Raw genomic sequence first — 17,015 nt, 5'->3', positions numbered from 1 at the left:
TTATATGATCTTCATTTTATGGGAATGTGCTTGCAAAGGCTGTAGTGCATTTTGGTTGCTACCATAATCTAAAAAACAACCTGCAATAATAACAACTAATAGCACAAACCCAGATCTGTTTAAAAAAAATACTGCATGAGTCTGATCTTGAAAAGTATATACGGAAACCTTCTTATGAGGACCATAGAACCATATATGATTTTTCCTTGAAGACTTTTACTAAAGTGAAGATCGCGGAGTACACTGTATTCTCTGATTGAGAACTTGAATGTGGAACTTGAGTTCTAGTCAGTAAATGGTCAACCTTGAGAGACGGAATGATATCACTGAAGCAATTTTAGGATTTGTTTACGTGGGAAAGTTTCACCAGATGAACGAATTAATTAAATGGGTGCAAAGCTCCATGCGGACACTTACTGTAGTTTAACAGACAATTTTGACTTAGCTCCCAATCTACTTAAATTAAATTGAAAAAAACCATTTAAAGCGACATAAGCGTGTCCACACTGTGGTATGCACCAGTTTAACTAAATCAGTGTGAGGCCTGGCCTATGCTTAAAATTGAGGTTGGCATAACTACAGTGCTCAGGGGTGTGAAAAATCTACACCCCGAACCCTGTAGCTACGTTGACCTAACCCCCAGTGTAGACACAGCTAGAATGCTTCCGTTGACCTAGCTACTGTCACTCAAGTAGATGGTGTTCCCATAGCACTGGAAAAACCTTTTCCATTGCTATAGACTGGATTGGCACTATGAGGTTATGCCGGCATAGCTACAGTGATATAGCCGTGCCTCCATAGTCCCCATAGTACAGACATGGCCTAAATTCACACCTTAGGCTAAGCTGTTTTATGTAGGCAAACCCTTACATTGCTTCACTTTTCCAACCCAGGACCATCTGGAATAAGGTATACTTAGCAGATTACTATAACTAAGGAGAGTTATTAGAATTTATAATGGCCCCGATGTGGTGGGTTTATGAATTTGTTTGGACGATATGTTTGTTTGCAAAATCAGTTGCTTACTTGTATCTTGGAAGTTCACATCATTTCCATTGTATGCATTCTTCAGTTTGTTAGTCATGACTCTTAGGGCCATGATTTGTTGCCGTATGAAGGTGTCAGGCCTTGTGATGTCCACATCTACTTCGGGATTGTTGATCTGGTTGGTCAGCCCATCATTCATAATCTCAGGCAGGTATCTAGACAGCAAAATGAACAATTGGCTCAGTATATAATGTTTTATGGAAATGCGGACCATAGTGCAAATTCTATACTAAGCAATTTGACAGTATTAACTGTCTTTAACATTTCTTATAAAAATATTTAGAAAACTACTTTGTCAGCTTTACAGAGTCTAACAGCTACTGTTCTTTTTGAAGAGCTTCGACATATGGAAACAAAGAAGAGTTAACATCATCTGACTGGTTAACTCTGCACACTATCAGCAAGTGCTCTTGCCTCTGAAAACCACAGTTGAGATTTACTAGTATAGTGTAAAACTCTAAATGGCCAGATCCTCGCTAATGAAAACTAGGTTCCATTGACGTCAGAGGAGCTACATTATTTAGCCCAATATTATCTAGCTGATTATCTAGCCCAATATTCCTTTGTACTTTTTTTATTTTTATCTATCTTGTTATGTAAAAATAGTTTCTATCGCATATAGATCATTTGCAATGACAACTTTGGTCAGCTGTTGAAAGAGACATGTTATTAATCTTTTCCTCTAAACCCTTTTCTCCGACCTCCTTTCTTAATCATTGTGGGCAACCCCAATATCTTGCCCATCACATAGGCCCGTAAGCTGGGCATCATCTTCAATTCAGACCTCTTTCTAGGTCCTTGCCTCTAAGCTATGTCTAAATTTTGCCAATTCATTCTGCTTAGTATCTCTAAGATAACATCTGTCCTATCCATCCATGCAGCTAAAACTCAACATCATCTCATGTTTCAATTACTGCAACACCCTTTTCTCTGGCTTTGACAAATGGAATCTTGCACCACTCACATTCATTCAGAATGCAGCTGCAAAGACCATTGTCCTAGCCTGTCTCTTTGACCAATCACCCCTCTCTTTGCACGCGTCCCTCCATGGGTTCTTCCTTCTCTATCATATCAAACATAAGCTACAGGTCTTCACTTTCAAGGCCCTTCATGCCCCATCCCAATCAAGATGTTGACTCCCACTTCTAATCAGCCCACACATGCTAGGCTCCATTGCCCATTTGTTACATTTTTATGCTTTCCCTCATGCTTCTCCCCATGCTCGGGAAGAGCTTCCAGTACATAGTCACAAAACCATGTTGTTCTCCTCCTTCAAATGTTTCCTTAAAACTCTCCTTTGCTGTGATGTCCAAAAAAAAACTTGATAACAATTAGACTGCTGGTACTATGATCCCACTACCTGTCAAACTTACCAATATTGCCTCACTGTGTTCTTGTATGCCCCTGGCTGTTTCTTGTCTTATACTTAGATTGTAAGCTCTTTAGGGCAGGACCTGTGTTTGTGCAGCATCTAGCAAATAGTCCATGACGAGGGCTCCTAGGCACTATGGTAATACAAATTATTATTATTATTGTTATTGTTATTATTAATAATAATAACAATACTAATAATTTGTATTACAACAACAACAATATATAATAGCTGTTGTTTAATTTGGAGATATATCTGAACACTAAGGACCTGACTTCAGTTCTCTAATGGACTGACAGACTCCCATAAGAGATAAGGACCTGTCACTTCCAGAACTAAATGCAAAACTAATTTCTTCAGTTCAGCTGCTTGCTCTATCTTTGACACAAACATAAACAAACAAACAAATTAATATCTTATAAATGAACCCAGAAATTTCTCCTAAGGCCGAGAAGGAAAGAGTTAAAATAGAAAAAACAATAATCATCTTTCTTTCTATGTAGTAGGTGCTCAGATTCTACAGTGGTGTAGGACCAATAGACAGAAAGAGGCTGTAAGACAATAAGATTCTTTCCCCAGGAGAAACAACCAGTTACTAGCTAAAAGTGATTTTAAGTCTAAGTATTTATTCTGAATACTCTGCATCAGAATTCCTGTTCATGACTGATGACTGTTCTGCTAATTATCTGATTCAATCCATGAGAAGCAGTGTTTGGCTATGAAATATGATGCATCAAATTGCAATGACTGATTTATGTTTGACTTCTTGTCTTATTGTGTAATAAAAGTAGAACCTAGTTTATGTGATATACTGAGTCCTGAGTAAGTTTTCTATATGGAAAGCATATGAGTTATTTTGGAAGTTTAATGTAATAAGAGTTTTCTGGTATATTCTTTATTTAGGATGAATAACAAGTTTCAAATTCTGTAAATGGATCTGTGTGGTGGACCCTGGACCCACCCAGAGATCAGCTGACTTCAAGGGGATGTCAAGTGGGCCTAGTTGTGTTCTTTCACCCTAATTCATTTTAAAATCACCTGTAGAATCAGATTCACTCCAGGAACAGCCATGACATTCACAAAATGATGGTTTGCTCTGCTATGATTGCTAGGACTTGAAAAGAGTCAAATGAATTACACTCACACACACACACACACTTAAAAACTGTATTTGCCATAAGAAGGATGAACTTTCAAACAAAAGTGTTAAAGATATGAAATCAACAACTTTATTGCATTGGCTCTCCAAGATAAAACTTTATTCCAAAGGATGAAATATAGTGGCTACTGTATGATACACTTTCAGTTTCAGAATGGGTTAGGTTTAATGATTCAGTGCCTAATTTTCAAGTTTGGGAGCCCAAAATTTGGCATCTAAATCTATCTTTAAGTGCCTAAATCAGATTTGAGGTGACTAAAATTATTATTTAGGTGTCTTCATGCAGATTTAGTTGCTACACTTTAAGCACATACATCTTTAGTATTGCGCTGTCAAGCCACAGTTAGCAAAGAACTTAAGCATTTGTTAAATTTAAGCACACTTTAAGAAAGCCCATTGACTTCAAAGCATTTAAAGTTAGGTACATGCCTAAGTACCTCGCTGGATCAGGGCCTCAGTATTTACAGCACGTGTATGAAGTATTTAGATAATTGTTATCAAAGTGGCTCACCTGTTTTCTCAAAGGAAAGTCTCTTTTGAATGTAAAAAGCTAAACATTGCTACCCTTTCTTTAGACCAGGGATATAGAAGTTCAAAGTCCAAGGTGTTTTTCGAGTGACATCTTCCCCCTGAATGACAGCCAAGCACATGTTCTTACAAAAGCATTTTGATGTGTATGTGGTAGGGTTAAGTCACCCAAAATTGGAAGCAGTGGCAGGAGACCATTTTTGACAGAAAATTGGCTGCAGGGTGGGCAAAGTTGTTCAAACACAGCTGCTTATGTTGCAGTTCTGAAAGTGGAGCTACCCCTTTGGGTATTAAGCTTTGCTGCTGCTCTTGTGGTTAACCATCCCTTTTGGTGCATGGTAATAATAATAACGATTCTAAATAAAAATGGAATGGGAGAGGCTAGCCTGGATCTGTGTCCGATTATTTCTCTCACCTCTTTGACAGATGAGAAGCTGGACATTACTGTTTATTTTCGATTTGTTTCTTGCTCAGATACAGCAGTAGTTTAGTGCCGTTTACATTTTCTAAAATCTTAACCCATTTCTTCATTCCTCTTCAGCCTTTCCATACTTCTCACTTGCCTCAGCAGGCATGACAAAAATGCTTTTTGGCACCTGTTATGCAAGTCCCACAAAGCTTGTTTAAAGTCCATTTTTTTTTCAATATGCAGCTGATGTTCCAAAGTATTTTCTTTCTTTTCAAGACTAAAAATGGCTGATAATTCTTTTCAGATTGCTTACATAAACAAACCACAGTGGCCACTGAACAAAAATGGATGGGTTTTCCATTTCATGAATGACATCTGACTTAAAGGGCAGTGTCCTCCATCTTCTGCTGCTGCAGCAGCTGTTTACTTAACACTGGGAAATTCCACTCAGTAAGTGCTGTAGCTTTCATTGGTGTCTAGTCTTGTGAGGAAGACAAAACAAATGCAGCAGGGAGGTTCACTCAAGCTAGGATAATGGCAGACAAGCTTACCCGGCCTGCTAAGATAAAAAGGCACTTACAATTGGCTCACTTGGCCAAACAGACAACCCCATCTGTCTCTTTTCAATCATAGGGCAATCCCCAAAGGGACTGGTTAGTGTGTGTGTATGTGTGTGTAAAGGAAAAACAGCAGCAGCTGTGCTTAGGTGGGATATAAGGGAACACAGGGACTGGAAGGGAATGGTCCATCTGTCAAGAGCCTGGAAGGGGAGCCCCAGCAAAATTAGATTGGAAACCATACATTTATTAAGAGAAACATTTTGTTTAGTTGCTGAGAGCTGGGCTTAATGCATTTTCTCCAATGGTGCTGAACATAGATGTCCACAATTAAGTGCAGCTGAAACAAAGCTGTTGTTAGAAATGGGCCATTTTCTTAGTATAGACAATGCTCTAGAGCCTCACTTCTTCCACCCAACACAGAGAGAGCCCAAACTCTATTGGACCAGGCAGCATGTGCTTCTTCAGCTAAACTGGGTTCTGCAGGCGAAGGGAAGAGATGGTTGCGGCTGGCTGTAACTTCAGCATTGTACCATGGCATTTTGCTTGTCATGGTATTTGGGTATCTTAGTTTATTTCAAGGGCTAATAATTGGGATTTGGTATAACTGAATACTAACGCCTGAGACTTCTCCAAATTCCATCTTATCTTTCATAACAGTCACCTGGGTGAGCAGATCACCAAGTGTCATTAAGACCTCACGTGCATAGAGGATAACATTGTTACCCAAGTCTCTTGAATTTATACCCAAGATACTTTTTAAAAACAAACAAACAACATTTGTGTACACATTTTCATGACCATGAATATGAGATGTGATGGGGCAGCCTGCTGGGTACTTCTCAGAAGGGACTAGGTTTGACGTAGCTATCATTAACTTTGATTCTGGCTATTAGGTTTTTTTAGAAATGGGATTCCATCCATCTCATAAATGTTCCCAGTTCCATACCATCCAACTCCCACCTCCTCTGCCCCAATATTTACATTTGACCTTATCAAACAAATGCTTTTTCTGTGTCAAGGGTCATCATCATAACAAGTGCACCCTTCCAGAAAGTCAAATGGATCATTCCTGTAACTCTGCATGTTATCTGCTAATTGGTGGCCTTGGATTAACCCCATCTGGTCTCACAGCAGTAGAGACATATCAGTGGATTTTAATAACTACAAGTGACCTTGGTGTTCTGCCTCTTTCAAAAGAAGGAATAGCTTCCATTTTCTATAACCTCAGTTTTATAACATACATTTTCTGGTATATGCAATGTTAGAAGGTGGATGTGTTGAATGAAACACAAGAGCCAATATCTATTTTGCAATTCTACAACTCTGTTTTCTTTGACCAGCAGCACCTAAGACACTGTTTTTTAAAAAATATTTTGTCTTTTGTTATATTTCCCTGTTCATTGCCTAGGTATCGCAGTACCTGGAGTGGCTCACAACTAAGAGTGCCAAACTCAGGTCAGACTGTTAGGCTACACTACAAGGCTTTTAGCGACATGGCTGTGCTCTCCTGCGGACAAAAACTTCCACCCCTCACAAGTGGCAGTGACTTTGTTGGCAGGAGAGTGCTCCTGCTGACAAAGCACTGTTCACAGTGTCGCTTTTTCATCGGGCAAACTTTTGTCATTCCGGGTGTGTTTTTTTTAACACCCCTGAATGATACAAGTTTTGCCGACAAAGTGCCAGTGTAGACAAACCCTTAGAAATCAGAAATCAGGGCAGCCACCGCATTGCGTACTTAAGCAAAAAACTGACATCCACTGAGCAAAACTATGCTACAATCAAGGAAAATGCTATGCAACTGTCTGGGCAGTTAAGCAGCTTAAACCCTATTCATATAACAAAAAGTTCACTTTAGTAAGTGACCCTGCCCCACTCGCATGGCTACACTGAGCTCAAGGAACTCTAGATTACTTCTTCGAAGTCTAGCCCTTCAAGCATACGACGTTGACATAATTCATATCAAGGGGAAAGGAAATATTGTTGCAGATACTTTATCGAGAATAGGGAATCCTTAAGATCTATTCAGAAGTGTCAGTGACACCCCTTTCATGCATCATCAGCCTTTCATGCATCGGCGAGTGTGTGTGGGGGGGCCTCTAGGGAGGGGGTGAAGAGGTGCAAACAGCAGGTGGGGGGGCCCCTCAGGGGCGGGAGTGTAATGGCACAAGCAGCGGGCGGGGGACCTTAGGGGAGGGGGACGAGCAGGAGCAGGGCCTGGGGAAGAGTGGAGGTGGAACATAGGTGGGAGGAGGCCAAGCAGAGGTGGGTCTCAGGGTGGATCATGGGACGGGCCACGGTCTGGGCGCTGGTGCCCCCCGTGCTTCTAGGGAGCTTCCTCTGCCCATGCCCTGAGAAGAGAGTCTAAGTGACTAGAGAGTCTAAGTGAAGAGAGTCTAACTGACTAGCAGACTATTACACTAGGGAATAGGCTACATGACCCAACTGTTTTTTTCCATCTTTAACTTCTGTGATTCACTCTGGAATTCAAAATCCATGCCTTTACCTACCACAAGGGAAAAGGGAGGCCTAACACTAGCATGGGAGCCAAGGCAGAGAATAGGCAAGCATATGAATACAAAGAAATCCAATCCTTTATTTACTAACAGGCCAGCTTCTGCTGCCCTTATTCATGCTGACTCGTACTTTATTGTAGATACTAGTCATCATGAGTAAGGGTACATTTTATGCTACAATAAAGAGGAATGACCTTGCTCTCTAGGGCATTGTCAAATTTCACATATCCTGTTAATTGCATTTCACTGACACTTGGAGTAATAGTTTCTCTTTTGTTCCAAGTGCAAGCCTTCCCATGATGTACATATTGCAAAAGGAAGGCTGCAAGAGAATTGCTCCTTTGTAAACTCAAAAGAAAACCTACCCATTTTGGATGGACCAAATCCTGAAAATTTAGGACAATATCAAGCCCTTATCTGTAGAGGTGCCTGGGGAAAAAGGGAGCTGAGTGGTACTGGCCAGGCATGTAGCGGGACAGTTACCCCACTCTTGAGAGAAAAGGCCAGGCTGATTGGGGAAGCAGCCACAGCTGGGGCCATGCCCCAATCAGGCCACAGCTGGCCCTATAAAAGGGCTGTGAGGCAGGAGCTATGTCAGTCTCTCTCTAGGGGTGGGGAGAGAAGGACCTAGCTGCCTGGGAGCAGGGTACCGGAGGTAGAGAAGTGCTGGGGAGTGGCAAGGGGAGCTGCAGCCTGGCAACTCACCAGGCTGCAGGCCTTGTTCAAGACCTAAAGAGAGATAATAGGCTGCAGGTCCAACCCCTGTCTTGCCAGTGATGAGTGGTTTACAGACTGCAGTCTGCCCCAGTGAATGGGGGATAGATGATGACTGGCAGTAGCCACTGAGGCAAGGTGGGGATAGAGGGTTGGGGGTTCCCCTGGGAGAGGAGACCCAGAATGTGGGGGCACTGCCAGGGGTCAGCACCCCAAGGTAAAGGGGCACTGGGGTCTGGGAGGGACATGGGGCCAGTGTCAGGTGAGACACTGGCCAGGAGGAGGTGTGCCATATGCTGGAGAGCTAATTCCTGACATGACCAGCAGGAGGTGCTGCACCTGTGAGTCTTTGCTTCGCCACAAGGCATGTAGGACAAAAGACTAGAATTGCTCAAGGAAACCAAGAATGATTTTAGCAGGCATGCTTTAGGGCTCTTTTCAATAGGAGCAGCATGCAGTCTTTATTAATGTGTGCTTCATGGAGCAACACACACTAGCTAGCTTCCTTTTGACAGCAGAGCACACCTGCATGGGGTTGTAACTTATGAAGAACTGCTACAATAATAGCGATTGTGGAGGAAGGTGATTTCAAATTTTACTCTCACACGGTCCTTTTAAGATGAACCTAGTAATACATGACATGGCTACAGCACCACTGCATGTAGTTATATATAAACGTTCCTGATATTGTTCTGTTAGCTGCCATTTACCTCCCTCACAGGCTTCAGGGGGAATGGGGATGGGGTCTAACAGCTAAGCATAAAGAAAAAATACTCCTGGCTTTGGAGAGTAGATTTATACCAGTTCTTATCAAATCGTGGTCCATGGACAACCCACAGTTTGCAGAGCCCTTTGGGCTTGTCTGCAAAATGAAACTTTTGACAATTAAGCAGTAGGGGATTAAGACATTGGGAGGGGAGGTGGGTCCATGAGGGAATCTTTCTCTTAGAAAGTATCTTGCACAATGGAGAAGCTCACATATGCTGACTTATGACCTATTAATTTTTTTCATAGTTGCATCTTAGGCTATGTCTACATTAGGACTTTGGTTGCTAAAACTTTTGTTGGTTGGGGTGGTTCTTTTCATATCCCTGACCAACATAAGTTTCACCAGCAAAAGCGCCAGTGTGGACAGCGCTATGTTGGGAGGAGAGTGTCTCCCACTGTCACGGCTACCGCTGCTCATTGAGGGTGGCTTCGTTATGGCGATGGGAGAGCTCTCTCCCACCGGCATAGAGTGGCTACACAGGATACCTTACAGCTGCAGCAGTACAGCTATGCCTAAGTTTCATAGTGTAGACATAGCTTCAGACAAAAGACATCCTGTTCAGTTCAAATTTGAACTGGTTTGATGCTGTTTCTGTGGCTGTCTAATTTTCATCCACTAGCTTGTTTCCACAAATAGGTAATGGTTAACAAATCTACAAGGTGTGCTAGAAATTGTATCACAGCAGTACGGAACTGCATTCATTGGGCACTCAGGACTAGAACTGTGCAAAGGACTGAATTTTTGGTTTGCCAGCAGTTTAAAAAAATCAAAGAAAAAATAACTTCAGGTCAACCTGACCAAAATTTGTCACAATTTTTTTCTTTCATGTATGAAATACGTTGTTCAACCCAAAACAAAGTGTTTTGTTTCTATTTCAGGCATCTTTAAACATTTTTAAATATAAAAAGCAAAGGTAATTTGGAAATGAAGGACGAGATTCACCAGGAGACTTAAGTGCCATTCACAAAATCGAGGAGGAGCAGATAGTGCTGCCACCCCTTTACAGCTGATAGCTTTGAAATAACAACTTGAACTAAAGTTCCCCCATCCCAGCTGAGTGCCCCAACTACTCAGCTTTTGAAATGGGCATCTGTCAACTCTCCTGTTGAAGCCATTCCACTTTGTATAATTAATTAAATAGTCATTGGATCAGAGCATGAGTGACTCTCTAGCCTGCTGGTTAGGGCTCTCACGGGTGGGGGGACATCCGTGTGTTCCAGTTCCAGTGAAAAACCACCACAGTTTGGGTCTAGGGTTTATCATTCTTCCTCACCTAAATCCCCTAAGAATTTAGCTTTAAAAAAATCAAAATGTTTCAATTTGGAAAGGTAAAAAAATAAAAATCTTTTCTTCCTGACCAAAACAATTTGCCAAAATCAACACAAATTCATGAAATGTTTTGGTCAACCTGAATCTGTATTTTTAGGTGAAAGTTTTGGCCAGAATATTTTGCCTAGCCCTACTCAGAACCCATAGCTCTTCCCTTCACCCCAGCAGCACTCATAGCTTTTGCTAAACCAAATTGTAACCTTCCCTCAATATGCTCCCTGATCCAACCTGTCCATCACTTTCTCAACAATGTCTAGACACATCTGTTTCCCACTTGCTGACTCAATCTGTGAATTTAGCAATCTTCCAGCAACAGTCCTGCCACAAAGTAGTGACCCAACCTGACTTCAAAGTTGAAAAATTGCTGAAATATGACAGCAGATGCCTAAAGCCACAGTTCCACAATGATGCGGTGTAAGGTCAAGCCTTCCATATGAGGCAACTAGGAAGGTTACATTTATTATATCCAGGCTATTTTTCAGTTTTACTCAACCAATAACCAAAAGGATCGCCAATAAATAGTAAAATAGAGCTGAAATTCCAATATCTGCTATATCCTAAGAGAAGATCCCAAGTGTAAATTGCTTCACTGTTTGTCGGTCACTACACAGGGACACTAACAAGTGCTATTTTGAGATCTCAGAATAAATAATCCACCTGGAATCTAACTAATGAATAGTCTCCATGTTCAAATCCTGACACAATGTGCTCACACTCTAGATTTAATGGCACCTTGATGGTAAGTGCTCCCAGCTACTAGCTTTCCTTGGCAATTACTTGTTCTGCCCTATTTCCATTTCATCGCTGTAAGTGGTTTTATAAACAAGCCTTAGAACACATAACCAGCTAACCATTCCAAGGCCAGATGTGGAATTAGTATGCTACTATTTGGGGAGGAGTCTTCCTCACCTAGCTTTGGTATGGCCATTCCAGCAGTCCTCTTCATTTGACATGCCAGCTGTCACTCTTTCATCCTTGCAGATAGTATATGGTAAAGCTGACCAGAACTTTTTTGAAAGCTTCAGTTTTTCTTTAATGTCTGTTACCTGATCAAGAGACAAGAGGCATGGTTAAAGAGGACATCCATACTCAGTCATTTTTAAGAAAAGAGTGTTTAATTCCATACTACTTGATGGTAGAGGTTAAGAAGATCAATGGTACTAAAAGTCAAATTCCTGTACTTCCGAGCAAGGCACATTGCATTTGGGTTGAGTAAGCACGAATAATCCAAGACACCTTTAACTCACTCTTCCTCAAGATAGATGTTTTTAAACAGAGAGAACATTTTGTTCTTCCCTATTCTCCTTTTTGACTGAAGGGTTCTAAATTTCATCCTCCCAAGCATCAATCTGCATGGTATTCTAATAAATGCAAATTCAATAAAACAGTGTTTCATCAGATACAATGTCTCACCCACTGATCTACTTGGTTTTTGTAAATTGTCTAAATAATTATATTTAATTCTACATGTCTAGCTTCTAATAACTGTTGAACTGGTAGTGAACATATGCAAAGTACCCAAAAGCTGTGAATAAAATGCAATAGATTTGGATGTCTGAGGCTGAAAAGATTATATATGTGTGTACACATGTATCCATCTATATAACTAGAGTCAGATAGATATTTATATGTAGGCCTCAACTTCAAGAACTGATAGGACAGATTTAGAACAGGTTGCTGAAGTTGCAAGCTCGCTGCTGTGCAAGAGATTGCACCAGTTGGTATAAGCCAGAAAACCAGTGCAAACTTGCTTTCAACATGTATTTGATGAATGCTCAGACTAAAATGTTATCAGTTTTTGTTTTGCATTTGGTTTACAAGAGCAGAATCTATAAATGTAGCTAAAGGGTAGGTTACAAAAGATTAATGATATCATTGGGCCTGCAATGGCTGTTCTTATGGAAACAGATACATTTCATATGAAATGTAATAGGATTATGGGGAACTTGTTGAATAGCTTTCAAAGGAAATCACTGAGTTTTATTCTTTAAAAAACAAGAAATAAAAGCTCTCTGTTGTTCCATTCAGTTTTAAGATGGGCTTTTCAGTGGTTAAGGTACAAGATTGTAGTTGGCTATTTATCTCTTTTCTCTTTTGTTTTGAAGACAGTGTAGCTCTCTGAACAAATGCCCCACATTGCTGTGTAATGCTGAAACTGTGAAATGTCACATTATACTGCAGGTGATAGAAACATCTGAGAATATTGCATCTGAAGTACTGTACACATTTTCAACGGTAACTGAATAACCAAGATTCTAAATAAGTAGAAAAGTATTTTGCTGCATGACTTGTTGACAATGATTCCTGCAATGACAGAGATCTATATAAATCTACTCCAACCCTAGTTGTTTAGTTTTAGTATCACACACTGCAGCAGCATGTGCAAGCCTTTTAGCTCTCAACTGGGGAGCCCTTTCAAGCCAAAAACTTACACACCAGATTATCGACACTGGGCAAACCCTCAGCGACTTTGTAAATGGTGTTGAGTTAAATCAACACTGTACACTACAGAATATTATATTGATTTCTCCTGGTCCTTGCTGGACCTTTTGGGTCCCTTGGAGCAGAGGGCCTGAGAAGTGACCGGACAGGAATTCCTCCCACTCCTGTTTGTCTGGGACTGAGGGACAAAAACTGAGATTTACTAGTGACTCAAAAGGAAAAGGAGTACTTGTGGCACCTTAGAGACTAACAAATTTATTTGAGCATAAGCTTTCGTGAGCTACAGCTCACTTCACTGGATGCAACTCAGCTACTCAAGGCAAGCAGCTCTGTTAACCCCCAGCTGCTCTCATACCAAGGTGTAAATTCCACAGTGCAGTAGCTTGGATAAATTCTATACAACACTGTCTGGCTTGAAATGGGGGGAAAATAGGCTGCAGAAAGCAGTAACTATTCCAATAAACTCCAGGAGTTTAAATGCAATGGGAGAACATTTCTAATCTAATGGCTGTGACTAACTCTTTATTTAGGCTCACTGTGATCCCTGGTGTGCAGTTATTTACAGAAGTATTGCCACTGACGACATCAACGGTGAGCATGAACTCTCAGGAGGAGTGACTTATCTGAGGAATTCTGGTTCTGACCCCTGAAACTTAGATCTTGATACCCATATGAAAAAGAAGATGGCTGGTAATTTAGGACTGTACACTTTTTTTTAATTTTGAGTCACAATAGAGTAAATGTCCTTTGGAAGGGGCTTTTCTTTCATTCACCCCTTTCTGAAAGGCTTCCCTTCTGCTGTGCTAATCCTGAGCTTCCATCTAATTCTTAGTAAATTCTCACAGTATGGTAAGGGATTTTAATGGAAGTCCCATGGCTCAAACCCTGGAGAAGGTTTTCAGAATATCCCTGTAAAAATGAACATGAGGGGTCCAGCTCCATTGTTGTTTTTGCTGTTGTTGTACATGTACTCTCTGGGCGTGCACTGCTTTATACTGCAGAGGAATGATGGATTATTAAACTTTATAATCATGGAGATTTTTCTGCACTACAAAACCAGACAAGACAAAGTAACAAGAGCCTGCATATAGCACTTTGCAAACATTAACTAATTATTCCTCACTGCTTTTCTCTGAAGTATTATTTTCTCTGAAGTATTGTAGATGGGGGAAATGACAGAGAAATTTACATGACTTGGCTAAAGCACAATCCTAGTTCTTATATAGCACTTTTTTCTATAGCTCTCAAAGCACTTTACAAAGGAAGTCCATATCGTTACCCCCATTTTACACACAGGTAAACTGAGGCATGGTGACTTGTCCAAAGTTGTATCAGTTGCCAAACCAAGAACAGAACCCAGGTCTCCTAAACCCCAGTTCAGAGTATGACCCACTATACCACACCAGCTACCAAGGGTAACACTTGCCACACCCAGAACCTGTGCTCTCCAATAACGTAGTCTCTTTCCTATCAGATACTTAAAAGAGGTGATATTGTAGTGCTGTAATCCCCATGGAATGGCAAATGTTTTGTTTCTAATGGTCCCTACTGCAGATACAATTTCTTAAAACTCAGATTATGTAAAGCTACACTCTTAAAATAAACATTTAAATTGTATTAGAATGGGGAGTGTGGTAATGAATATTTTCACTTGCTGGCTATGTCCTTCTCTAGCCCACTTTACTCTGACATTGCAGAGTGTTGAATAAGGGCATTGACACAACTCATCAAATCTTTTATTCTTTCATACCACTTTCCTGGAACTTCTGCTCATCTTTTTGAAGCATGGTAGCTATAGCTGGACTTGACAAGCTCAGCTGCCCAGCTGTTCTTCCCCCATGAAGCTAACCTTGACTTTGGATTTTCTGGAAGTACAGTGCCATTTCTGTTAGCCATTAGTGAAGGAGGAAATGGTGATACAAGCTACTTGAGGTTCCCTGTAAGAGACGGAGCGGAGGATGATGGTCATGTTTATTACAGGAGTGGGTGGGTGAAATTTTGTGGCCCGCAAAGTACAGCAGGGTCAAACTAGATGATTGTGATGGTCCTTGCTGGCCTTAAAGTCTATGAATCTGTGTTCAGTCACATGGTGTGAAAGCTGAGTGGATCAGAGATATATTTTAAATGTAAGTCAAGTAGCCTTAAAATACTGCACAGAATTAGGGAGACATAATTCTATGGAATTCGTAACATTTTCCTGTGGGTTTCGGGTGACTTTAGTTGTGAGGTCATCCCAACCACATCAACAGAGAGTCTCCTGTTAGTCGCCACAGTTATGTGTTCTCCACAATAAAGCTTTTGAATATCAACAGCATTCTAAAAAAATACATATCAGATGTACAGTACCCCTAAGATGAGATAAAAGCCATTAAGGATTCAGCTAATATTTCTCACTTGTGGCTTATGAAGTCAGACTACTGTAGCCCACTTAGCGAGCTGTGGCTTTTTAAATTATTCCTTGGTATTTATTATTCTGTGTGCTTTTCATCTGAATTCAGGATTATCTTTCAAGCTCCGTTAGACTTTTATGAAAACATTTAAACAAAAGGCCTATGTAATTTTGATATTTTATATCGTCCCCTTCCACTCTTTCTAGCAGGGATTGGCATTCAAATATCTTTGAATGGAATTAATCTGATTCTTGCTTGTCAGACTCCAACATCTATTTTGAACAATTCATCCAAACATTATTTTGAAAGTGTTTATTTGAGTTGCAGCAGCTGTCTGTCATAAGAAAAGGGACTTACAAATTGCCACCCACAAAAAAGTTAGATTTCTGGTTCATTAGTGCATGTATATTTGGTGATAGGTTTGAAAATTGTACAAGGTTAGCCTGGCCCACCTCTGTAATTGTTAACAGAAAGAGTTACTGTGTGAGTGAGAGATTTTAAATGTTTGAGCATTAATTTAATTCAAGGGGATCTTAAGTACTGAGAGGAAGGATTGACTTGTGATTAAAGGTATTGGCTTGGGACTCAGGAGATCTTGGGTCATTTCCTAGCTTTGCCAAAGACTTCCTATGTTACCTTGGGCAAGTCACTTAGGTACTATGGCAGGTACTTGGGCATGTGTTTTATTCCATCCCTGTTCAGCAAAGCATCTGCTTAACTTTAAGCATGTTAGTCCCCTTGAAGTTCAAAGCATAAACTGAGGGTAAGACACTACCATTCTGATTTTTCAACTTACCTTGTACACAAGATTACAAAGCAGTCAAGTATCAGGCCCTTAAATCTATAGGGAACACAATCCCAGAATGATTAGCTCCATCATAGAAAAACACCTGCTAACTCCAACTATTCAGAACAGATAATTTGGGTTAATTAAGAAATGTAACACAAGAATAATAAAGGCCTGAAAACAAAATAATGCATTTCATTAATATGGGAGACCCAGGAGAAATTTACCCAACTATTTTTGAATTGTATAGTCACAGTTAGGAATTAACCACACAATCATCTGATTTGGGTAACAGTCATTTGAACATCATACAGGTCGTAACATGAGCAAGACTCAGGGATTGTTTTAAGAAGAAATGTTTCCTAGTACTCTTCCTCTCTGACATTTTTTGTGCCACCTTTTTATGGTTATTCTGCAAATTTCTAATGTTTTTGTATTTTAAATTTAAGTGGGAAGCTAAGTTTGCCTTTCTGTTGAAATACTCTCCCAAGTGAGGCCCAGAGAGTCTAAAGCAGTGATACTCAGACTGCGGGTCATAAGTCACAAGTGGCTCTTTATGTGTCTTCTGCGGCTCATTGCAGTACATGATATTAAAACATGGTGTGATTTAATTATTAACCAATCAGGATGCTTTTACTATGTTAACTAATTTAGTTATCAACTTGCAATAAATTTATTTGCTGTGAGAATTATATAGGCTAAATATTTCCTTTGTTATACCATTTAAATATGACTATATAGATAGTACTATAGTAAATGAAACAATGAATTCACACTACTGTGGCTCTTTTGGGTAATGTTGATCACTAACTTGCCTCCTGAGCTACTGAGGTCTGAGTATCACTGGCCTACATCCAAAATCCAGGGTTGGCTTTTATCCCTCTCAGCTCTGTGGGCAAACCTCTCACTAGTCACCAAGAGTTGTAGTATCAGCAAGAGTAACTCTCTCACAGCTTTTTGGGCAAAATTCTGCACTTAAGTAAATAAAATGGTCAG

At 40.4% G+C, this 17,015-nt stretch overlaps 2 protein-coding genes across 3 annotated transcripts in view; one reads left to right on the top strand and one right to left on the bottom strand.

Annotated features, from left to right (window-relative positions):
* GPC6 (glypican 6) overlaps positions 1-17,015 on the bottom strand; it is a 1,138,485-nt gene that overhangs the window by 5,350 nt on the left and 1,116,120 nt on the right. For both annotated transcript variants that reach the window (XM_048853256.2, XM_048853266.2), the window contains 2 exons: positions 11,310-11,446; positions 1,027-1,202 (listed from right to left, as the gene is read on the bottom strand). In XM_048853256.2, coding sequence (XP_048709213.1) covers positions 1,027-1,202; positions 11,310-11,446 — 313 coding nt within the window. The remainder of the gene's footprint in view (positions 1-1,026; positions 1,203-11,309; positions 11,447-17,015) is intronic.
* TGDS (TDP-glucose 4,6-dehydratase) overlaps positions 1-17,015 on the top strand; it is a 1,159,807-nt gene that overhangs the window by 286,451 nt on the left and 856,341 nt on the right. The window lies entirely within an intron of this gene.

The sequence above is a fragment of the Caretta caretta genome, chromosome 1 (assembly GCF_965140235.1).
Source record: "Caretta caretta isolate rCarCar2 chromosome 1, rCarCar1.hap1, whole genome shotgun sequence".
NCBI lineage: Eukaryota > Metazoa > Chordata > Testudines > Cheloniidae > Caretta > Caretta caretta.
The sequence above is the reverse complement of the archived record's forward strand: the minus strand, read 5'-3'. Positions and strand labels throughout refer to the sequence as shown.